The sequence below is a fragment of the Podarcis muralis genome, chromosome 5 (genome assembly GCF_964188315.1).
Source record: "Podarcis muralis chromosome 5, rPodMur119.hap1.1, whole genome shotgun sequence".
Lineage (NCBI taxonomy): Eukaryota > Metazoa > Chordata > Lepidosauria > Squamata > Lacertidae > Podarcis > Podarcis muralis.
In genome coordinates this window covers 59,004,841-59,030,508 of record NC_135659.1, presented here as the reverse complement: position 1 = coordinate 59,030,508, position 25,668 = coordinate 59,004,841, and the positions used below count along the sequence as shown (strand labels likewise).

The window sequence follows — 25,668 nt, the reverse complement described above, 5'->3', positions numbered from 1 at the left end:
CTGTAAAAGTGAAATAAAATTCAGCAAAACCTATGGCTCTTTCCTCTGTGTCAATTTACTTGCATGACATGCAGGCTTTGCTATTCTTTTCACCTGCATCTCCTGCTAGGGCTTGCCGATCAGAAGGTCAGCAGTTCGAATCCCCACGACGGGGTGAGCTCCCATTGCTCGGTCCCTCTCCTGCCAACCTAGCAGTTCGAAAGCACATCAAGTGCAAGTAGATAAATAGGTACCGCTCTGGCGGGAAGGTAAACAGTGTTTCCGTGCACTGCTCTGGTTCGCCAGAAGCGGCTTATGCTGGCCACATGACCCGGAAGCTGTACGCCGGCTCCCTCGGCCAGTAAAGCAAGATGAGCGCTGCAACCCCAGAGTCGTCCGCAACTGGACCTAACAGTCAGGGGTTCCTTTACCTTTAAAGTTACATAGGAAATATAGCTCATAATCCAAGGGGAGCTTCCTGTGATACTGGCTTCCTGGTTGACTGCTGAACCAGTACCCATAAAACTATGTTATCCGGCCTTTGCTTTTGGTTACTTGCAAGATTGCCCCATGTGGGTGGTGGCACCCATGTGGCCTCCATGACACTCACAGCCTGCCATCTAGGCCAGTATCATGTGGCCTGCAGAAGCTGCATGTACCTGACCTGTTGGGAGCCCTTTAGCCATCAGAGGGGGATCCAAAAACAGGTGACCCCGCAATGCAAAACAACAACAAACCTTCAAAGAAATTTACCTTTCACATAAACTATCATTATCTGCATTTTATACAAAAAGTATTGACGCAACTTAAGAAGATAAAACACAAAAAGATAAAATCAACTAACAGTAAAAAAAAAAAAATCTAACAAACAGTCCAGAATACAAAATCTCTAAAATGTTCGACCAGCAACACAACAAGACCAGTCCTACCCCATCCCACCAAAAGGTCAGAACCTAACTTAGTTGCCAAAGTGCTGGGTAAATCAAAATGTCATAGTCTGGCACCCAAAAACTGACAATGAGGTGCCAGGCACCACTGAAAACAGGGGGAGGGGGCACTCATGCAGTCTGTCATAAAGCAATGTTAAACTATAGCATAAATCAGTGGTTCCCAAACTTTTTCTCATTGACCACTTGGAAATTAATACAAAGTTCCTAATATACTGGTAGGTGAATCAATATGAATTAATCTTCACGACCACGTTATATTTTATAGCATCTAGATCTAACATTACACTTGGTAGCCATCTCAGAGGTGTTGCTACCAGAGAAAATAATGAATGCAAAAGTAGAAAATGTGGTGTCAAAGTTAGAAAAGATAGCCCAGCCTTTCACTACAAGGCAAGCCTGTCTATCCAAAAGCCCCTACTGACTGACCATGAAATCCTAAAGCACAGAGCAGATCCCTCTTAGAAAGATATGCTTGATCCCAGACAATTTATTTTATTGGACAAAGCTTTGTAGATATGCAAACTTTTGAGTTATGTAGATTCCCCACCTCAAATTTAACTGTGTTACACAAACTGGCATACTCAGTTGGCCCAAGATAGTTAAAATTGTACGAAAGGGAAACAACATTGACTTTAGACCTCCAAGCCAGACTGAAGACTTGGATGATGCCTTCCTAGAGCAGATTGCCAAACATTCAAAAAGGAGAGATACAGTAGTTATAGGAAACTTCAACTACCCAATATCTGTTGGAACTCAACTCTATCATGAATGAAAGGTCCAACAAATTCCTCCATTACCTCTCTGACAATTTCATTTCACATAAGATGGAAGAAGCAACAAGAGGATCATCTGTCTTGGATCTGGTCCTCACCAACAGGAAGGAACTGATTCACAAAGTGGAAGTACTGGGAACCTTGGAAGGAGGTAAACATATCCAGGGGCGTAGGAAGGGGAGGTGGGGCGGTGGTCTGACCCAGGTGCCATCATGGAGGGGTTGACAAATTATCAAGGAGCAATTACTGCCCTACTAGGGTGGTTCATAAAAAACTTTTTTTAAAAAAAAATGCCTGCTCCAAAGGTCTTATCTTACTACACCAGGGATTATATGGCTATATATGAAATTTCATGCGTATCAGTTAATATCTTGACCCTCCTCCACAAAAATAGCTGTTTACTTGGCCATTTCCCTATGTTGTGAAGGCTGAATTTTCAGTTCAGTGGAGCAAGGTCAAGATATTAACTGATATGCATGAAATTTCAGATATAGCTATATAATCCCTAGTTTAGTAAGATAAGACCTTTGGAGCAGGCATTTTTTAAAAAAAGTTTTTTATGCACCGCCCTACTGCCCCACCCTCCGCTGGGCTTCCCGCCCCCACCTCCAGTCTCCATTGTTGTATCTTTATCCATTGTGTGTCCTGGCTGAGGGGAAAAACAGAAGAAGGATGGCCATCGGTCAGGGATGGTCTCCTGCATTGCCCCAGGGGTTTGGCTAGATGACCCTCAGGGGTCCCTTCCAACTCTACAATTCTCTGGGGCAGGCTTGTGCAGAGTTTTAGGTACAAGTTGGATGCAAGGGTGCATAGGATTGCAGCCCATCTTATGCACCATCGGCTCGGGAATAAGTCCCACTGATCATGATGAAATTAGATTGCTGCTGTGCAGTCCTGTTTTTTTAAATAAATGTTTTCCTTTTCAGATAATACAGAGCATGGTGAAATCACAATAAATAAAACCTCCCCTTCAGTAGTTTCAAGCACTACTACAGGTTCCACATAATATCTGTACTGCATTGTTTACTGTGACAGCACCTGCACGTTGGAACTGCCTACCTATTGCAACAAAGCACATGCCTTTGCTAGACTCTTTTCAGGCACCTGCTAAAAGCATTCTACTTTAGGAAAGCATACCTAGGTGCTTAGGAAGTTGAAGTAATTTTAATCTTAATATTTTAGCTTTTGTATGTTTTATAGTAGGAGTGTTAATTTTTCTTGATTTTACTGCTGTGGTGTTTTTTTGTTTTTTGTTTTGGTAAACCACTTTGCAGGGGGTTTTTAAAGAAAAAATATTAAATAAATAAACAAACAATAAATATAAATATAAATATAAATAAAATAACATAAGCCATAACACAATCAATCCTGTAGATTTAAGTATCTGTTCATAGTCGCTTACTTGTTATCAGAGGCCCAGAATCCACATTCCTTTGTAAGAAAATATGAAATAATGTAAAACCATTTTTGCAGGCAAAATAAAAATAAAAAATCAATGGGGGGGTGACAAGAAAGTTTCCGCACCGGGTACCACCTGACCTTCCTATGCCTCTGATCATATCCTCTTGAGTTTCATGACACAGAGGCAAGAGAAAGCTGAGTGTTGCGTGCCCAGGCACCACACCACCACCCACCCAGTCTTATAGACTACAGTAACCAGGCAAAAAACAGTACTTTGGGTCAAATAAGACCACAACTTTTATTGATTACAGGTGTAAGAGGTTTGGCATAGGCATTGTTGACTTCGGGCCTGCCTACCAGAAGTAATTCGTTTTAGGGTGATCCTGAAAGCAAGAGAGAGGGAGATGGTTTGAACAACACAGGAAGCCAAACTATGCTTTACCAGAACCATACAGAGCCCCACATTGGGCAAAAGATTCCTGCATTGCAGGGGGTTAGACTAAATGGTCATTGTGGTCCCTTCCAACTCTATAATTCTATATGTGGGCTCTCACAGAGGAGCTCACATTCACTTTGCTATACCAGATTCTTTTTTACACCTGTGCTGAGCTAAGTCAAAATTTAGCTTACTGAGTCATTGGGAATCTAGGTGTCAGGTGTGGGGGATTCTCTCCTCCCCCAGAAGCATCAAGGATCAGGGAAGAAACCAGAAAGTTCATATCTGTCATGCATGAGCCAGTCTCCAAGGGAAGTTTGCAGCCAGCTCCCAGTGAAGGAAGGAGCCAGGAAGAGAGAGGGTTAACTGCAAGACACAAGGATTATAGCCGAGAACCAACTCCCCCACCCTTAGGAATGCCAACTGATAGCAGAGTTGCGGAGTCAGCCACAGCGTGCCAGTGAAGGGCGAATGGCAGGGACTAGAAACGAAAGCAGCTCAGAGAGAGGGAAAGACCATGGAAGTACACTCTCAGAGAATGAGTAAGGGGTGGGAGCTGACCCCCTTAGCCCAGGGTCTAGGCGTATGGGGGGTCTTCAAGACAGAATACGTCACAAAAGGAAGTCCGGCTGTTCCTGGTCTCGCTGGAAACACCCTCCTTAGAAGGGACATCTTTATGAATGGAAGGCTGTGATCGCCGCTCCAGTGAAATCTGTTTTTTTGCAATAAATCTTCCTTTTAATTAACTATGCTCGTTTGTTATCAAGACTCCTGACAACGTTTATGGTTTTGTTCAGTCATCGTGGTACAAGACAAAAAATCCAGTCCTTAACTCTATAGTGACATTGCTCACTCTGAGCTCCTCCCCTTCTTTCCCCAGCAACAGTCCTTGGCTACAGGCCTCAGGAGACAAATGGCGTTGAGCCCTTTGCTCTTCAATTCTAATTGAGCGGCGAGTATGCAGGGATGGTGGCTCTTCTATGCTTTCCAATGACGTCTCTGCTGGCAGGTCTCCCCCTCCTTCTCCTAACACCTCATAACTTGGCAGCTCTGAGTTCTACTGTAATTCAATCCTGTCTCCTTCTTCTCTTGAAACTACTGGAGAGGGGGGGTGATCCCCCCACTCCCCCTCCTCCTCCGAGGGAAGCAGAGGAGAAGGAGGGAGCGATTCCCAGCCCTCCTCTTCAGTCCAGTCCCTGACACTAGGCTTCTTCCTAACCATGAGCTGTTGCCAGGGTTTGTTCTTGACTGCAGCTCATGGTCAGCGATGAGATTAATCACAAGCCCAGTTGCAGAAAACAGCTCTTAGCATCCTTAGCCATTGGCCATGCCGGTGGGAGTTGTAGTCTGAAACATCTGAAGGGCACCAGGTTGGGGAAATAAATTAAAAAATTATCCAGTAGCACCTTAGAGACCAACTAAGTTTGTTCTGGGTATAAGCTTTCGTGTGCATGCACACTTCTTCGGATACACTGAAACAGAGGTCACCAGACCCTTATATACACTGGGAGGGTGGGGTGGGGTTTTCCTCAGAAGGGTAGTAGGAGATGGGTGATTGACTCAATGGTATGGTAAACCTGTTGATGACTGTTAACAACTGCAATTAGTCTTACAGGAAAAAGCAAGGGATAGTATGCAGATGACCAAAAATAGCTTTAGCATATGTAATGAGTCAAGAATCCAATATCTCTATTGGATTTTCAGTTTAGTAATAAGTTGTAATTCAGCAACTTCTCTTTCAAGTTGGCAATAAACCCAGATGCCAACTTTGCTGCCACATACACCCAGACAACACCATCACTGGACCCAACAACATCAAACATGCCATCTCAGGCCTATTTAATTGCTCATCTTCTAACATTGTGTATGCCATCAAATGCCAACAGTGCCCTTCAGCTCTCTATATTGGACAAACAGGCCAAACCCTACACCAAAGGACAGAGAAGCCAGTAGGAGAACACTTCAATCTCCCAGGACATTCAATACAGGATCTCAAAGCAGCTGTCTTACTACAAAAGAATTTCAGAAATAGACTTGAAAGAGAAGTTGCTGAATTACAATTTATTACTAAACTGAAAACTATGGAGTGACCATGGAAGCTTATACCCTGAACAAACTTAGTTGGTCTCTACTTACCTGTATCTAGAACCAGGTTGGGGAAGACTGTCATAGAGTACAGTCGACTCACAACTTACATGCATTTAACTTGCATCATCGGAGTTTTAAGCGTTTGGTTGCCAGCCAGTTGACATGGCACAAATTAAACGCACACAAGGCAAAGAACTTAAAAGTTCTTTCCGCAGTGGGCAAACCTGATGCAGAAAGAGCTTTAAGCTCTTTGCTTTGCTTAAGACACTCTGGGAGGCCCTCTGCCTTGGGGGGGGGGCAAGGCTTGCTTGGCACCAGCGGCGTAGCGTGGGTTGTCAGCACCCGGGGCAAGGCAAGTAATTTGCGCCCCCTAACCCGTGGATTTGCGCCCCCTAACCTGTGGATTTGCGCCCCCTAACCCGTGGATTTGCCCTAACCCCAGATGGTGCGCCCGGTGCAGCCGGCACCCCCTGCACCCCCCACGCTACGCCACTGCTTGGCACAATGGCTTAGAAAACATAGGGTTTCTTGCCTGGGGGCAGTTCCAGGGTTGATTTAACTAGGCACAATTTTGGCTTGAAGCACCATCCCCAGAACATAACCCTCACGTGAATTGTGCATCAACTGTATAACAAAGAGATTTCATATTAAAGACGCAAAGCTTTAATCTTTAATATTCTTATTTAATAATCTTTAATAATCTTTAATATTCCAAATGCTAAAGAATACTTAAAATGCAAAATGAAAGTCACCTATAAAGAGACATTGTTCACATTCACTACAGTGCTTTCACATGACCGTTCCCTAAAAAGAACTATGTTATCTGGGCTTTTTTTATTAAGTCAGCAAAAAATAATTGTAGTTTATGCGGACAATAAAAGAACTAAAATGAGTACAATAGGAATTGCAATACGGAAAAATACTGGTGCTGCCCAGAGGTTAAAGGCCAGTAACATGACAAGGAGAAAAGGGACTAGGAACCAATATTTGGCTGAATTGAAGCACTGTGTAAACAATGGTATTTCACTGGTCACTTATGACTAGTACCACATATATTTGTTTGTCTGTGATTTCATAAGGTCCTGGCCCACAGAACTGCAAGCACCACAGCAGCTGTGCACCTGCACTTGGAAGCCATTGGGCCTCCAAAAGCTGGAGCCTCTGATAACCTTCTTAGGGGTGTCACAAGTGCAAATTTGATAAAAGGGTTTCAAATGTAAGCTATGATGCTGGTGGATATCTCCAATAAAGGTTATTAATAAATGTCTTGTTGACATTTTGATAGTGGCTTTGTTGTAGCAGCACAGAACACTGTGCAGCAATGTCATGACATTGCACCAAATGAATACAGGACATTGGATTGATTTCACTGGATGACCCTAAAATTCAGGAATTTTTATTGTTTTCCAGGACTCCACATTCATAAATATTCTTAAATAAAAGACAGCAAATCACTGAACACTTTCTGCATGTGTGTCAAATGATATTACAAGGAAATAACACTTAAAGATTCACATAAACCAAAATTAACTTTGGAATAATTTCCAGTAGCATATGTGCAAGAAATAAAAGTAAAGATTTCTATGCAGATGACCTAGACTGGTTTTCTAACTTTCCAAATACCATCATACCAGTTTGTATCTTTAAACTGATTGCTGTTAATTGCTAACTGAGATAAATTGGACTTAAGTATGATGACGTCCTCTGGATCCCACCCAAATTTAGGATTTCAGTATGAGTGAACATAAATCCAAATGTTTTATTACAACAGGGCCCCAGACTGATTATAGTAAAAATAAGTGCTTGAAATGCATCCACTAATTGTAAATGCCATTTCACTATTAACTTTTCCCTTAAAGAGTTCAACCAGAGTCATTGTAGAGGTTTGCGTCCCTTAAGAGCAGAGGAACCAAGCTCTGAGTCTTTGTAGAGGCAAAGGCCAACTGACCACAAGAAAATCAGTGGCTGTATAGAGCAAGGACAGCACAACTGTGACTCCACAAAAGCTGGCAGTGCCAGCAAACCAGATAGATACACAAAACCTTGTTGGGTCTCCCTGCCTTACAGTTCACTTTGAAATAATTTTATCTATCGTCATTCTCTCCACTAACATTCCACAGTCATATTCCTTGAAACGTTGTTTACACAGCAATCCAAACATTGTTATAACAATTAGAAGCATTAATAGCCACTATCAACTCCATACAGATTAGAGCAAACACGTTCCCAAACAGGCTTTATGTCCATGAGGCTATTATTGTAGCTCTGTCATTTCCATAATGGCAGCAGGTTTACATAATCCGCTGTAGGAAAATAACGGCAAACTGCAGAGGTGAGATGGAAATATCTATTTATTAATCCATTAACTACCAATTAGCTTTGTCAAAAAGCTGATTTGGTTATCTTTTCTGATAAGGAGCCATGTGATTAAATAAGGATGTCGTCTATAAAAGGCAGTTGAGAACTATGGAAAAGTGGTACACAGATCAACCATGGCCAAGTTGATTCTCCTTACCGGTAAGTCTATAATGACCATTTTATGTCTATACATTGTGTTATTGCGTTTTATTCTTAAACACTATAATGAATGGGCCAGTCTGAAATGTGACTGAGGCTGCTATCCTATCAACAGTTAGTTGGGAGAAAGCTGCATTGTACATAATGAGACCTACTTCTGAGTAGGGATGGAGGGGAAATTCGATTTTGTTTGCAGTTTATTGACTACCTAGTCTAATTTCTCAAACCAATATACAAACTGAAACACGGCTATGCTTCGAAATGCACTCTTCTCCAAATTTTATGATGCAGTTTGCCAAGAAAACAAAAATGCATATATTAAGGGGAAATATGCATAAAACCACATATATTAGTGAAACTAACATCCAAAACTGCATATTAGGGGAAATTGCTTGTTTTTCCTTAGGGGGGGAAATCTCAGAGCCATTATTATTTAATGCAAAACATTCTTGGGCTCATCATTTATTTGAATGCCTTTTATTTTTAAGTCCATATGATTGGGCTCTCTTACACACACACACACCTACCTCAATGGCTTATTTCTTTACTCTTTATTTCCTTCATAGGTCTGGCGCTTTTGCTGAATGCTCAGCTGGGTAAGTAATAAACAGGTAGAGGGAAAGCAATTGAGCTGTGTTGAGTATCTCCTATACCACTAGTGCCACTTTCAGGAGCTTATTTTGGGAGATAAACAAAAATACACCAAATAAATAAAATGTTTAAAAAATGGATCTGCCTGTTCCTAAGGAATAGCATTAAGATAACGAGATAATTTCTGAGTTGAATTCATGCCCTCTCCCTTTACATGGTAATGTGCATTCCTTCATTTATTTCAAAACACCCTGTTGGGGTTTTTTGGGTGAGGAGTTCTTGCTTATTCTTCTGAATGAGGCCGAAGACTCTGTCCCAAATCCTGGCCTGTAAATTATTATTATTATTATTATTATTATTATTATTATTATTATTATTCCCCTGGATTTCCCCAGCCACTCTGGGTTCATTGTGGAACATATCCTACTACTATCACAACTTTTCTCTTAACCATAGGCTCTGCCTACCAGCTGACATGCTACTTTACCAACTGGGCCCAGTACAGACCAGGCCTGGGAAAATTCAAACCTGACAACATTGACCCATGCCTGTGTACCCAGCTGATCTATGCATTTGCTGGCATGAAGAACAACGAGATCGCCACCATTGAGTGGAATGATGTGACCCTTTACCAATCTTTCAACGGGCTGAAAAACCAGTAAGTTGCCTGATGACAAGTTGGTTCTAGTTTATTTTCTTAAATTGCCTGCAGATCATTTTCTGCAGAGTGCCTCTCTGAAAACATCTGCATGATTGGTAGCAAATGCCTGATATTATACAGTATAAGGCAGGAAACCACAAGGCTTCTCTTGTGAAGTTGTTGCAGTAGGATACGACAAATCTAGAATGTATCAAGCAGCAGCAGACCTCTTTCAGGTACAAATGCATTTATATACAAATTCCAGTGAAAGTTGTTGTATACCTTTTCTTTTCTTTTTTGAAATGCAACTTTGTTATCTGAAAGACCCACATAGAGCAGTTCTGCATGGAGTACATTGCAGTATTCTAAAAGTGAGGTTAGCACAACGTGTACTATTGTAGTCAGGTAGCTATCCTGGTCTAGGAAATGCTGTATCTGGCAGACCAACCACAGCTGGGAATACGTCCTCCTAGCCACTGAGGCCACTTGAGCCTCTAGTCAAAATGATGGCTCTAGGAGCACCCCCAAGCTATGCACCTGTTCCTTTGGGAAGTGGAACTTCATTCAGAACAGGCCATCTACACAATTCCCAGACCCAGAAACCACCCACCATCAATACCTCTATCTTATCAGGATTAACTCTTTGTTATGTTTATGTTAACATGCCGATAACACTGTCCTCCAAATCCCATATAGATGTTAAAAAGCATGGGAGACAGAGTAGAACCCTGTGAACTAGACAACACATTAACAGAACTGATCTAGGAGTCAATGATATCAAATGCCGCATAGAATCAATAGGGTTGCAATTCTCCTTGTCTGTCTCCTAATATGATCAGACAGGGTGGCCAATGCTATTTCAGTGGAAACTAGACTGAAATGGGTCTAAATAATCAGCACCCTTGAAATCAGAATGATTTCTCACTGCTCCAGGAAAGAGTGAAACAAACAAACAAACAAACAAAAATGGTTATTTGAATAGCCTTATATGAGATGTGTCACAGTCAATATTTTATAGCTCAATAGTGTCCCTTCTGCCCAAGGAAAAGTAATCATCAGGGGATGCTGAATAAAAAAAATACAGAACTGAACTTAATCTCTCTTACTCCTTTTTTTTCAAGGAATGGACAACTCAAGACTCTCCTGGCTATTGGAGGCTGGAACTTTGGAACAGCTCCGTAAGCACCATAACATTTTTCTTGGGACAATTCAGTGATGGGGTTTGACTCAAGGACTCGAAGTCTGAATTACCTTAATTTGAGATCTGAAAGGAATTGGCTCACAAGTCAACTGATGATACAGGAGGTTTTTATCTCCCCTGCAGATTAGATTTGGCTCACTTATTTGAACCATTTACAATTATTTGATTTTTGGTACCTGACTATGGAATCCCTGGTGTATAAATTTGGTGCACCATTTTCACAATTGTGGGACGCGGGTGGCGCTGTGGGTAAAAGCCTCAGCGCCTAGGGCTTGTCGATCGAAAGGTCGGCGGTTCGAATCCCCGCGGCGGGGTGCGCTCCCGTTGCTTGGTCCCAGCGCCTGCCAACCTAGCAGTTGAAAAGCACCCCCGGATGCAAGTAGATAAATAGGGACCGCTTACTAGCGGGAAGGTAAACGACGTTTCCGTGTGTGGCTCTGGCTCGCCAGAGCAGCGATGTCACACTGGCCACGTGACCCGGAAGTGTCTTCGGACAGCGCTGGCCCCCGGCCTCTTGAGTGAGATGGGCGCACAACCCTAGAGTCTGTCAAGACTGGCCCGTACGGGCAGGGGTACCTTTACCTTTACCTTTCACAATTGTGACAGCTGCTTTGGGGTGGGTGGGTTGCTGTATCTTGAGATTTGGCATTGTATTGGGTAGTCCATTGCAACTTTTTATCAAGTCTTTTCTTGCTGAGTGGAGTGAGTGCTGGTTGTAGTTATTTCTCCTAATTCTCCACTTCTCTGGTTCTTGCCTAGATTCAATGCAATGGTTGCCACTTCCGCAACTCGTCAGACTTTCATCAACTCAGTCATCAAATTCCTGCGCCAGTATGAATTTGATGGGCTGGACTTTGACTGGGAGTACCCTGGCTCTCGAGGCAGCACTGCTCAGGATAAGGCCCTCTTTACTGTTCTGGTTAAGGTAAGCTAGAGATGGTGCTGTGGGTAGGGCAGCTAATTAATTAATAAAATTAATTAATTAATTTTATAATGAATGATTTTAGAATGTTGTTTATGCTGTACTTTTGTACTGTTTTATTGTTGTTAGCCGCCCTGAGCCCGGCTTCGGCTGGGGAGGGCGGGATATAAATAAAATTTTTTATTATTATTATTATTATTATTATTATTATTATTATTATTATTAATGGGAGGCAGAGCCAGGAGGTCACTATAGGCGGAATCAATGTAGTCTGGTTTTCTCTCTATCCCCCACCCTTGCAAAGATACTGTGGACAATTAAGCAATTCCCATACACAAGCATGAGATATTTAAGTCACCTAGGAAGAAGGCTGGACACCTGGAAATTTTACATATCTAAGGGCTAGCATCAAATTCATATATGTACCTGCGATTTTTCAGTTCTATGTATACCAAGGAAGATGGGCAGAAAAGATTCCAGAGAATCTCTGAATAAATGGAATGTTATGAATATGACTGCATGGGACGCAGGACTGCTGCACTCTAGCTTCCTATTTTATGTTGCAGGAAAAATAAGAGTACTGCCCCACCACGTTGTAGTGACTACCTACCTGCAGCCCCTCAGATGTTCCAGCTGCCACTTTACTATTGACTCTCTCAATGTCTGTGCTTATCATATGAAACAGGAGTTTCCTGCTTAGAGTGGGAGAGTAATATACAACATGATGCAGAAGTAATTGCTATAGCTCTTCTTCTTTTTCATAGGAAATGCGGGAAGCCTTTGAGCAGGAAGCCCAACAATCCAACAAGCCCAGGCTCATGGTCACTGCTGCTGTGGCTGGTGGACTTTCCAACATTGAGTCAGGCTATGAAATTCCTCAGCTGGGCCAGTAAGTATACTGTACTGCAGATGTACTTGGGCTACTGCTTAGAGGTGCCTATTGAGTGAGCAATGGATAAAGAGATATCACCCTTTTCTGCCTCAATAAAGCAAAAGGGTAGCTGGGTAGGTCTGCTCTCTCTTCCTTAACACAGATCTTTGCTTTGCTCTCAGCTTGATGAAGAGTTCTAGAGAACTCAAAAGCTTGCTCACTATTTTGTGACATTTTGGCTAACCTAATAAATGTATTGCCCTACTTACGGATTTTGGGCTTTTTCTACATAGAATTTAGAAGACCAGCTATAGATTATCAATATCACAATTCTAATTGTCAACCTGGTAAGATAGCAAATTGGCCACAAATGAACCCATCTCTGAATACCTATGCACCTACCTCCCCAACAGGTACCTGGACTATTTCCATGTGATGACCTATGACTTCCATGGCTCCTGGGAGGGATACACTGGAGAGAACAGCCCTCTGTACAGAGGTCCTGCAGACACTGGTGGCAACATCTACTTCAATGTTGTAAGTATATTTCAGAAGCTTTGTCACTAATAGCTAAATCAGCTTTCCTCAACAAAGGAAATAAAGCTGACCCAAAATGTTCTGATTAGAGGGCAAGGGAACCAGAAACAAAGAGATCGGCTTTAAATAAGGAACTTCACTCAAGGAAATTTCCAACTATGTCTTTGGAGACATTTTAGCACTGTGTTTTCCTTATAGGAATATGCCATGAACTATTGGAAGAACAACGGTGCCCCAGCTGAGAAGCTCATTGTTGGATTCCCAACTTATGGACACACCTTCATCCTCAGCAACCCATCCAACACAGCTGTTGGTGCTCCAACATCTGGGGCTGGACCTGCTGGACCATATACAAGACAAGCTGGCTTCTGGGCTTACTATGAGGTATGTGCCACAAGTTATGTCCGTGAGAAATTAGGGACAGATTTTGTTATCTCAACAAGATAGGGGATGAGATGAGGATTAAGCAAGCGTCTGTTTTGGAGATCGTTGTACTCAGTCTGAAGGAACAGGTAAGTAGTTTGGTGTGCTCCTAGATCTATCACAATTGCCTCCATGGCAAGAAACATCTTAGGCCAGCTTCATCTAGTATGTCAGCTACAGCTATTCTTGGTCACAGTAACCCATGGGCTGAAAAATTCAAGACTGGATTTTTACTGTAATGTGTTGTAAGTGGGGCTGCCTTTGATGTTGGGTTGGAAGCTGCAATTAGGGGCTGCCTATTGCAAAAGAACACTATGCTACAGAGGCAAGTTAAAGGTGCCTGCCTTGACATACGTGGCCCTATACATCTCAGGACCTAGATACCTGGCGGAGCATCTTCTCCCAGAGACCCATCAATGCACTATGGGGGAGGGCAAGAAAGATATAAAATAAAGTAAAACATCATGCAGTGAATGCCTGACCTGAGCTTCACTTTTTTCTAATGGAAAAAAAGCTTATGGTTCAGCAGAGGCTAGGGTGGGAGAAACACTTAGAAAAGTCTCAATTTATTATGGGTCAATTGTTGGACCGTTTTTTAGCATGAAATAGTACTGCAAATAATTTTATTCTTATTTCATATTCATTTCATGAAATTAGCTATTGCTATTGTTATATGATTTCATGCAAGAATAAACTAGTTCACTGCTATGATAGCACAAGGTTACTGTTCTGGAATTGTGCATTCCAAAAGTGTTAATAGCCAACTTCTCAAGCAACTATATTTTAAAAAATAGCAGAACACAGACAAAAAATATTTCATAACTCAAATCTACAAAAACAGCAGTACAAGATAAACTCAAATTAAATACAAGATTGCTGTAGGTTACTGGAAGTAACTGGGTTTATTTTTTAATTTATACAGTGCTTATTGCAGCATTAGGTGCAAGAAGAACTGTGTCAAACACACATTTCCAAATAACCCATAGTTTTTCTGTTTGAAGGCAACATATGAAATCTGAGTTCATGCTGAAATTGTTTTAAATTTCTTTCCTGGGAGATAAAACCTGACTAGCTTTGTTCTTGACACACTCATTACAGATTCATGCAATGGAGACATAAGATCAGAGGAATCTTCTGACAAAGATAAACAGCTTTAAATCATGTTTAAAAACTAATAAGTCAGTTATAAACTTTAAGGGACTGATTTCCACTACGTTTATTAGCACAAAGCCTCTCCTCCCCAAGCAAGCTATTCTTCAAGCATGTAAGCTGGTAATATTGTGTGTCTGCTCCCTTCCAGATCTGCACCTTCCTGAAGAATGGAGCCACTCAAGCTTGGGATGGTCCTCAAGATGTCCCTTATGCTTACAAAGGCAATGAATGGGTGGGCTATGACAACATCAAGAGCTTCCAGATCAAGGTATGGTACCAATCTCACAAAAGCATACATTCATTCTGGTGCATTAGAATGTCTTGGTAGGTTCAAGACTGGTTTTTTTGTTTCTTTCTTCAAAGGCTGAATGGCTGATGAAGAACAACTTTGGAGGTGCCATGGTTTGGGCCATTGACTTGGATGACTTCACTGGAACTTTCTGCAACCAAGGCAAATACCCCTTGATCACTGCCCTGAAGAATGCCCTTGGTCTTCAAAGCACCAGTAAGTACCAGCAACAAGACGCTTTCTCAAATTAACATTTGCATAAATGGCAATACAGTCATGTCTCAGTAATGCTAATAATAAAAAAACAACCACTTTTCTTAAAACACATACAAATGGTTCGAGCATGGAAAAAGCAGCATCATGCACATCATATGATACATTCTGGATTAAGATTAGAAAAATGAGAAACTAAGAGAACAGAAACTGGCAGGTCCCCTGGTTCAGCAGAGCATGGGAACTAAGGGATTCAGGCAAAGGCTTCACAAAAAGGTGAGCTTTGAAGGAGGTTTTGGAGGGAGATGGGAGAGGTGGCATCATGCAGTTTTCAAGCAAACAAAGCAGCAAGAGAGAAAAGACTAGAGCAATGACAAACAACAATACCTTCTGCTTTTGTGAAACTGATCTTGGAAACTATAGCCTAGCACAGAAGTCAAGTTTAGTAGTCATCCTACCCATTGTTTTTAGACCTTTTAGTAAATGCATTTTTGTTCCACCAAGCTTTTACCATTTCAAGAGGTTCTGACTATAATTAAATTAAATAACGACTAATTAGGGACAAAGGAAGAATACGTGCAATACTGATCCTGTCTTCTTCTTCTTCTTCTTTGGCGATCACTCGTAGCCGAGTAAGATTGTCTTCCATAAACACAGTTTTAACAATGAGTTCATAAGTGACTGTGGAGGCCAATTCTGGACCCACACGTCCTTCCACAGTGGGGACATTGGTTTCCAGGTGGGAGTTGATCGCGATGTGGATTTTCCAAGTGTGCCTTCCTCTTAGCATGTTTCTCCCTTGCATCTTGAGTTTGAGTGTCTTCAAAGCCCATGACACCTTTGGTAAAGGCTGTTCTCCAACTGGCGCACTTGCAGGCCAGTGTTTCCCAGTTGTCTGTGTTTATACTACTTTTTTTAGATTTGCCTTGAGACAGTCTTTAAACCTCTTTTGTTGACCACCAGCATTACGCTTTCCATTTTAAAGTTCGGAATAGAGTAGTTGCTTTGGATGACGATAATCAGGCATCCGCATTACATGACCAGTCCAACGAAGTTGATGTTGAAGAATCATTGCTTCTGATCCTGTACTGATCCTGTACATCTAAGTGTGTGATGCTTTTTTTCTATTTCAGGCTGTACCGCTCCTGCCCAACCCAATCCTCCAATCACAGCTGCTCCTAGCGGTGGAGGAAGTGGCAGTGGAAGCTCTGGCAGTGGAAGTTCTGGCAGTGGCAGCAGTGGTGGTAGCGGTTTCTGTGCTGGCAAAGCCAATGGTCTGTACCCCGTGGCCAACAACAGAAATGCTTTCTGGCACTGTCTGAATGGAGTCACCTATGAGCAGAATTGCCAGGCTGGCTTGGTCTTTGATACAAGCTGTGAATGCTGCAACTGGGCATAAAACCAGATTATCCAGCTCTTACCTAGGCTTTTCAATTTAAATTCATGGCAGAAAATTAAGAAATAAAAGCTTGCAAGTTAAACCCTAGTGTGTTCATCTCCTTCATTATAATGTTTTGGTATTACCTAGTTCTTTCTTCAGGTAAAGGTAAAGGGATCCCTGACCTTTAGGTCCAGTCGTGGCCGACTCTGGGGTTGTGGCACTCATCTCGCTTTACTGACCGAGGGAGCCAGCGTATAGCTTCTGGGTCATGTGGCCAGCATGACTAAGCTGCTTCTGTCGAACCAGAGCAGCGCATTGAAACGCCGTTTACCTTCCCGCTGGAGCGGTACCTATTTATCTATTTGCACTTTGACGTGCTTTCGAACTGCTAGGTTGGCAGGAGCAGGGACCCAGCAACGGGAGCTCACCCCGTCACGGGGATTCAAGCTGCTGACCTTCTGATCGACAAGTCCTAGGCTCTGTGGTTTAACCCACAGCGCCACCCGCGTCCCAGTTATTTCTTTAGATTTCATTATTAACAAACTGTTAATTTTGTGTTTAATGAAAAGGACACTTAAATATAATTAATAAATTGCTTCAGCCGCATCCAAAGCATAGCCTGTCATTTGCCCAGTTTGGTGCCTTTGTGAACATCATGGCCAGCACAGAATTAAGCTGTGGAAAAACATTCTGCAGCAATTCTGCTTATATACAGTATATGCTCATCATCCTTTACACTTACCAACATGATCCAAGAGCAGAGGTCTGAAAGTTGAGTCATCTTGGATGACACAGGGCATCTGAAGGGGAAACCTGGTTCTCCAGGAATGATGGAAACTGGAAACTGTGGTCATTCCCCAAAAGGGTGCAGCAATGGAGGAAATGTTTTGGCATCAATCTCCTGCTCAGCTGAGTATAAGATTGATTCAACTGGTAAGGCCCCTCAAACTCAAGTGAGGAACACTGTGCTGTAACTCATACTCTAGAACTGTAGTCTTCTACTTTTTCAGGCTCACCTATAACCCAGACATGCATTTGCGGAATCATTTATTTAATACCATATATTTGTCTGGTAAGGGACACGGGTGGCGCTGTGGGTAAAACCTCAGCGCCTAGGACTTGCCGATCGCATGGTTGGCGGTTCAAATCCCCGCGGCGGGGTGCACTCCCATCGTTCGGTCCCAGCGCCTGCCTACCTAGCAGTTCGAAAGCACCCCCGGATGCAAGTAGATAAATAGGAACCGCTTACCAGCGGGAAGGTAAACGGTGTTCCGTGTGCTGCGCTGGCTCGCCAGATGCAGCTGGCCACGTGACCCGGAAGTGTCTGCGGACAGCGCTGGCTCCCGGCCTATAGAGTGAGATGAACACAAAACCCTAGAGTCTGGCAAGACTGGCCCGTACGGGCAGGGGTACCTTTATTTGTCTGGTGGTAGCACTGCTGATAAGTCCCACATTAAAACACCTTGGGATGCAATATTGGGTCCAACCCACAACTGAAGATCAATGCTCTAGAAAACAGAGACTCCACATCATGCCAAATATATCTCATGACTATAAAAGAAACAGCTTCTTCCATAGAGAAGTTGTGCCCTGATGACACTACCCCTCCACTGTTTTATAAAAATGATGCAGACCAGGGGTAGGCAACCTAAGGCCCGTGGCCCGGATGCAGCCCAATCGCCTTCTCAATCCAGCCCGCGGATGGTCCGGGAATCAGCATGTTTTTCATGGAACTTTGAAGTGTCAGGCATAGCCCTATTGGCTTTAGCCCAAACGTAGCAGAGTTTTCCTGCACAGCGAAGAAGCTAGTTGCGGCAGTAATGACTAGTCAGCTAGACTCAGAATAACTATTTACAGGATTTATTAGAAAGGAGAAAATAAAACCAGCAGAGTTTCTGCATACAAATCAAAGCAAAATAAACCCTCTCTTTCTCTCTCTCAAAACCATACACAGCACTTCTACTCCTAACAACACCTCACATCAAACTGAGCTAGCAATCCCTTGATAACAGAGCAGAGTGCTGGTCGTTAACCAATCAGAGTGAGTAGTTTCTAGGTCAAGCAGACCTGGGCTTTCTGCCAAGAGTAAATTGACACCAGCCTGAGTTAATTGTGCGAAGCTAGAATCTGCAAGTTTCCCACGAGAACCAATTAACAGAAACTGAACACCCCCTCACAGATTCTGCTGAACAATTAACATCAAATACACCTATGTAGGAGATCATTTTTCCAGCAAACCTAAACCCTTGCACATTCGCTTGTTCTTTATCTTTGCCAATGGTTTAGTTAACACATCTGCTACATTTTCTTCACTTGATACATAAGTACAGGTGATTACATTGTCTTGTACACAGCAACGTACATTTTGGTATTTTACAGAGATATGTTTGGAACGCGATTTGAAACCCTCTGTTTTACTTAAGGTTATACAAGCTTGATTATCAATGTAAACTTGTACTGGTTCTCCACAATTTACATTTAAATCTGCTAACAAATGCTTGAAATAAATCACCTCGTTGCACAATTCACTCAATGCGGCGTACTCTGATTCCGTTGATGACACACTTACAACGTCTTGCTTGCGTGACCGCCAGCTGATTAAAGCTCCACCGACCATTATGACTAGTCCTGTGACAGATTTTTTATCCGGCAAATTTCCCCAGTCACTATCACAGAAGCAACTCAACATTTCATCCTCTGAAGAATTTAATTGTAACATATAGCCAATTGTCTGTTTGAGATACCTCAGAACTTGTTTTACCCCTTTCCAGGCATTTAGTGTGGGTTTTGAGACCAATCTACTTAATATGCCTACTGCATAGCTAATATCAGGTCTGGACCACTGTGCTATATACAATAAACTTCCAATTACAGAGTGATATACATCAGGATGTTCAAATTCAGGACTCTCATCTATATGAAGTGTTTTTATGAAACCTGGATCCATAGGCACCACTGCCCCTTTGCAATCCTGCATCCTGTATGTAGTCAGTAGTTGTTTAACTTTGTTCTGCTGACTAATTAGGCAGCTGCCATCTTGGGCCCAGCACACTTCCAACCCTAGATATGTCCTAACCGGGCCTAAGTCTTTCACTTTGAACTTACTGGACAATTGTTTGGCAAACCTTTTAGTTTGTTTATCTGTTTTGCAGGCATACAACACATCATCTACATAAATCAGACAAAACTCTTGATCACTGCCTGTACCACGTACATAAACACAATTGTCAGCTGTACTCTGCTTGAAACCAAATGACACTAAGGCCTCATGGAAACATTTGTTCCAAGATCTTGCAGCCTGTTTGAGACCGTATAGAGCTTTGTTTAATTTCAACACTCTATTGGAACCTGTCTCATAACCAGGCGGTTCGGCAAGATACAGGTCTTCTGATATTGACGCATGTAAATATGCAGTCTGAATGTCAAAATGGTTTAACAGGAGTTTTCTCTTTGCTCCAAGCGTTAAAATCAGCCTTACACTGTCCCCCTTAGCAGTAGGGGGAAAAATCTCATCATAATCTTTTCCAGGCCTCTGAGAGTATCCTTGAGCCACTAAACGAGCTTTGTATTTGTACTCTCCTGTCACCAGAGGTTTAAGTTTGTACACCCACCTGCAGCCTACAATCTTTGCCCCCTCAGGCGCTGCTACTGGTGTAAAAACCTTGTGCTCATTCAGAGAGGACATCTCTTCCTCCATTGCCTGTTTCCAGAGCTCTGCCTCCTCTTTTGGTAACTTTAACACCTCCTGAAAACTCTTGGGTTCTGCAATCACACTAAACACATTTGCAGTATCTGGAGAAAAACGCACCGGAGGCACTCCTTTGTTTTGTCTTTTAGATCTTCTGGGAGAAAATTTTTCTTCTGACCCACTTTCCTCCTCAGAACTACGACCTCTCTTTTGTTGCTTAGCAACTGGTCTTTGGCTAACTCCACTTTCTTGAGAGCTCTTATCTGAACTTTCCTCCCCCTCAGACTCTGATTCTCTGTGTCTACCTTCAGAGTCATGAAGCTCCTGGGAAGGTTCAAACCAAACCTCAGTATTGGCATGTAGTCTCTCCCAACCACTATGTTCACAAAAACTGGCATTCCTGGAGATCACAATGCCATTTGTCCCTTCAGCAAAACGGAAACCTTTTCCCAGCTCCTGGTAACCCACAAACACTAACTGTTTGGTCTTAGGATCTCCCTTCTTCCTCATCTGTTTTGGAATTAATACCCAGGCTTTTGATCCAAACACATGCAAATGGTCAATTTTGGGTTTTTTCTGGAACAATTTAAAGTACGGGGTTGTACCTATTGTTTGATGAAAGAGCCTATTTTGGAGATAACACGCGGTGAGCATGCTCTCCCCCCAATAAGACATGGGCAAATCAGCATCTTCAAGCATGGCAAACATCATATCTTGTAAAGATCTGTTTTTTCGCTCTGCAACGCCATTTTCCTCTGGGGAAAAAACGTTCGTTTTTCTATGCCCAATGCCACGCTTTTGTAACCAATCTCTAAAAGCATTTGACATAAATTCGCCACCTCTGTCCGTCTGAATCCTTCTGAGTTTAATGGACAGAAATCTTTCCACAGATGCCACCCAGCCTTTAAACTTAGTGAACACGTCACCCTTATTCTTCATGGGAAAAACCCAAGAATAACGTGTGGCGTCATCCACAATTGTTAGTGAAAAGCGCGATCCACCCCTGCTTACAGCAAATGGACCAATTACGTCCATGTGAACCAGCTGTAGTGGTGACTCACTAACTCTGTCACTTCTGGGGTAAGAGACTCTGTGGGTTTTAACCTTTTTACAAACATTACAATCAAGGTACTTGTTACAACTCTTTAAATTACCCCCATCAGCCAATTCAGACATTTTTAGTACACTTTTCCAGCAAGCATGCCCCATTTTCCTATGCAATAAGTGCACACAGTTGTCATGTATAGCTTTGTTATTCACTGCAGGCTGAGATTTACTGACTACTGCTGCAACTTGAGATCCTGCTTTAAGCCAAAACAAGCCTCCCTCTGACTTAGCAGTGCCTAAAATCTCACCAGCCTTCTTAATAATGCAACTGTCTCCTTCAAAATGCACTTTAAACCCAGCTTTTAGCAAACAATCTACAGACATCAGATTGCTCCTTAATGAAGGCACACAAAGTACATTTTGCAGACATTCACGAAGACAAGGAACAAAAACTGCACCCCCCGAATTCACTTCGGAAGTACTTCCGTCTGCTAGAGCCACCTGGCTGCGCTGTGCTGAGTTCTTGGAAACAAACAATTCATCTGAATTTACGATGTGGCGAGATGCTCCCGAATCGACCACCCAGACCGCTTGTTTCTCATCAGCAATCTTGACCTCGCCGGTCACCAGCTGAGCCGACTGTTTTCGTTTGAAGAATTTCTTTTTCCGCTGCTGCTGCTGATCTCGTCTCTGCTCCTGCACCGGCAACTGAGACCTGACCAACTCCGGACATTGTCGTTTTAGATGCGCTGAAGACCCACATCGGAAACAACGCCTAACAGCAAACGCTGACTCCTCACCGGTACGCTGCTTTCGCTCCACCTCTGGCACGGCATGAGAACTCCTTCCAAACCGCCCACCTGTAGAAGCCTCTGCAGCCAACGACCTTTCTTGCCGCTTCTGCCATTCTTCAATCAAACGCCCAGTAACGTAACTGACTGATAAATCATGCTCCTGCATGCCTTCTAGAGACAAAACTAAATTATCCCAGCTTTCCGGGAGAGAACTCAAAATAATAGCCACCTTCTCCTGCTGGTCTAACGCACAGTCTCTTTCCTGTAGCGCAGTAAACTTTAACTGTAAACTGTGTAGGTGTTCCTGCATTGTAACCCCAGGCTGTAACATTGCCTTGTACAATGCCTTGCGAATGAACAGCTTGGAAACCGCTGTCTCACGCACATGGAGTTCTTTAAGTGCTTGCCACACACCTCTAGCTGTCTTGATTCCCCTCACATACGGCAACTGGGAATCTTCCAGCCCCAAGACAATTGTGGCCCTTGCTCTTTGGTCTTTATCGAGGTCTTCATCATCAGGCTTCGCAGGAAACTTACTCACCACTTGCCAGAGACGATCCCTCTGCAGCACTGCCTGCATGCGTTCCGACCACAGCAAGTAATTGGAGTCATTCAGACGCTCAAAAGCCATCTGAACTGGTTGTGAGGTCATCTTGAGAGCGATGTCCCTGGAACCCGGAACCAGCTACTCACGACCACCGAGAGAGAAAACAGGAACCACAGCACCCAGCACTCACACGCTGCAGCTGTTGTCCTTGTGTCCACTGCGTCACCAGCTCACCACGGTCAGGAACCAGCCAGGAACAACAACCTCTGGAACTACTGGAACCAACGCCGTTGATGCTGACACCACCGCAACTCAGGCTGGCAGCACAATGCCCATAACCTCATGGAACTTTGAAGTGTCAGGCATAGCCCTATTGGCTTTAGCCCAAACGTAGCAGAGTTTTCCTGCACAGCGAAGAAGCTAGTTGCGGCAGTAATGACTAGTCAGCTAGACTCAGAATAACTATTTACAGGATTTATTAGAAAGGAGAAAATAAAACCAGCAGAGTTTCTGCATACAAATCAAAGCAAAATAAACCCTCTCTTTCTCTCTCTCAAAACCATACACAGCACTTCTACTCCTAACAACACCTCACATCAAACTGAGCTAGCAATCCCTTGATAACAGAGCAGAGTGCTGGTCGTTAACCAATCAGAGTGAGTAGTTTCTAGGTCAAGCAGACCTGGGCTTTCTGCCAAGAGTAAATTGACACCAGCCTGAGTTAATTGTGCGAAGCTAGAATCTGCAAGTTTCCCACGAGAACCAATTAACAGAAACTGAACAGTTTTTACATGAGTAGAATGTGTCCTTTTATTTAAAATGCATCTCTGGGTTATTTGTAGGGCATAGGAATTTGTTCATTTCCCTCCAAAAAATATAGTCCAGCCCACCACAGGGTCTGAGGGACGGTGGACTGGCCCACGGCTGAAAAAGGTTGCTGATGTAGACTGTTATGTCATAATTAGACCAAAGCGATCCAAGGGTTACAGTTCTATAGTATGTATGATGTCAGGCTTGGCTGTCCCTGAAAAGAACCACAGTTCTGTTATTTGAGAGGGGGAAAGAGATCAGCTACTCTTATCTGTCCCTGTTAGTTTTATGCTCTACCATGCCACTGAAGTCAGGTTCAAATATATGGCCAGGTAAGCCAGTTTTTGTGGGGGTTTTGCTGGGTACATGCTGTTAGTTAGTATAATCTATTTAGAATTTATCATCTGTGTGAGTTCATACCACTTAATATTTCAGAGTTCATGCTCAGGCCCACCTATCTCAATGTGACATTCATCAAGTGCCAACAGTGTCCTAGGTGCTATACATAAAAGTTAAGCAGTCCTGAACAAAGGATCTGCTAGAGAATGGTGCAAAGATGAGTCAGGGATTGGCAAATGACTAGGAATAGTAGCACAAGGGAGAGTCAGCTGGCAGTTTTGTGGCAAGCAACATAATGGCAGGCTAGACTACAATGGTACCTCGGGTTACAGATGCTTCAGGTTACAGACTCCACTAACCCAGAAATAGTACCTCAGGTTAAGAACTTTGCTTCAGGATGAGAACAGAAATCGTGCGGTGGCAGCGGGAGTCCCCATTAGCTTAAGTCGTACCTCAGGTTAAGAACAGTTTCAGGTTAAGAACAGACCTCCAGAATGAATTAATTTCTTAACCCAAGGTACCACTGTACTTATAAAGGTCCGTCCTGGAAAGCTGTCTGTGGACAAACGAGATGAGTGTCCCAACCCCATAATCACCTTTGACTGGACTTTGGGGTCCTGGGGTCCTTTACCATTTTGTAATTTTTAAAAACACCTAACTCCATAATTTTCAGTCATCAAGCAACAGGGCTGTAGAGGTCACTATGGTGCATTAGCACCATCAAAAAGGAGGAGCAGGCAAGGGAACAAATAATAGCAAAAGGTGTGTGAGGCAGCAGAACCCATTAAGTCTTAAAAATGAATAGCTCTTAATGATCAAGAGTGACTAAAAAAGGTGCACATGCCACACAATACTGATCATGGCATTGCTCTGAAAAGACTTTAGTCCCCATGCCCTACAATAACCAAGCCTAAGTACATATTCTTACCCTCTTTAGCCCTGCCTCCACTTCCTTCCCTTCTGTCAAGACTGTGAGACTGTAAGCTCCACAGGGCAAGGATCTGTCCTTTTGCACTCTGCAAAATAGCAGGCACACTAATGATGGTAAGCAAATAAATAAGTCCCTCTCACCATTTTTAATATATGGTAATTAAAGTAGCATTATTGACTTCTTTCCCTACAGCATCTTAGCAATGGAAGGAAGCGTTCTCCAGCTGCATAGCACTTAGCACCAATCTGCTGCTCTTGAAGTGGTATCCCAGCTTAAATGTATTTATTTCTTAAATTTCTACAGCGCCCTTCACCTGAGGGTCAAAAGGTGGTTTACAATATCAAAAGGCAAAAATACATACCATAGAAGCAAACGAAAAGAATACCCATCCTGTGCACACACAGGGTGAGTCATTAAAGGCCATAGATTGTTTAATTAATCAAAGGCCTGGGAGAAGAGGTACTTTTATTAATTAAATTAAATTAAATTAAATTAAATTAAATTAAATTAAATTAAAGCAATTTGACTAATGCAAGCACTTGAGCCAATCCATAAATCATTCAGAAAGTAGAAGAAAGAGAAAAACCTGACTTGATTAAGCTCTAGTTCAACAAGCAGCATAACTTGTTTTCTTTCCTCTATGGGTGCATAAGGTGGTACTGCCCCCTCCATCACCCATTTGTTTTGACCAAGGAGAACAGGTTCGTTCTGGTTGCACCTCTCTACAACCTTGGGTCACTCGCTATTGTAGGACCACAACTCTCATCATTCCCACACAGCTTAGCCAATGCTCAGGGGTGATAGGAGTCGTAGTCCAAGCTCCTTCTACTTTCAGCACTACTTTCCATGTTCCGGGGTAAGCCCTGTAACTGAATGCAGGTCCGAGATTGGAGCTTCCTACCTATAAGATACATCCTCCCTCATCACCACCATTGTTAAGAACAGCACGTGTGTATACTCTCTTTCTCGCTCTGCTCTCAAGTCAGAAGAAGAAGACTTGAGCCAAATGGGCCAATTTAGGAATTAAAAACGCACGCAAATGGGAGAAGAACTACAATAAAATAAGCACTAGTTACACTTAGAAATATATATATATATGGAACATGTGATTGAACCTCCCCAGCGCCCGGCGAGTAAACACACGTGTG

At 42.9% G+C, this 25,668-nt stretch overlaps 1 protein-coding gene across 1 annotated transcript; it reads left to right on the top strand.

Annotated features, from left to right (window-relative positions):
- Window positions 1-7,214: 7,214 nt before the first annotated feature.
- On the top strand, window positions 7,215-16,464 carry LOC114598359 (acidic mammalian chitinase). Its single transcript, XM_028732036.2, has 11 exons — window positions 7,215-8,144; window positions 8,711-8,740; window positions 9,192-9,393; window positions 10,497-10,553; window positions 11,336-11,501; window positions 12,263-12,387; window positions 12,783-12,906; window positions 13,105-13,290; window positions 14,630-14,749; window positions 14,845-14,986; window positions 16,117-16,464. Exons 1-11 carry the CDS (start codon window positions 8,120-8,122, stop codon window positions 16,380-16,382), a joined length of 1,443 nt encoding a protein of 480 aa, XP_028587869.1. The 5' UTR covers window positions 7,215-8,119; the 3' UTR covers window positions 16,383-16,464.
- The last annotated feature ends 9,204 nt before the right edge of the window (window positions 16,465-25,668 follow it).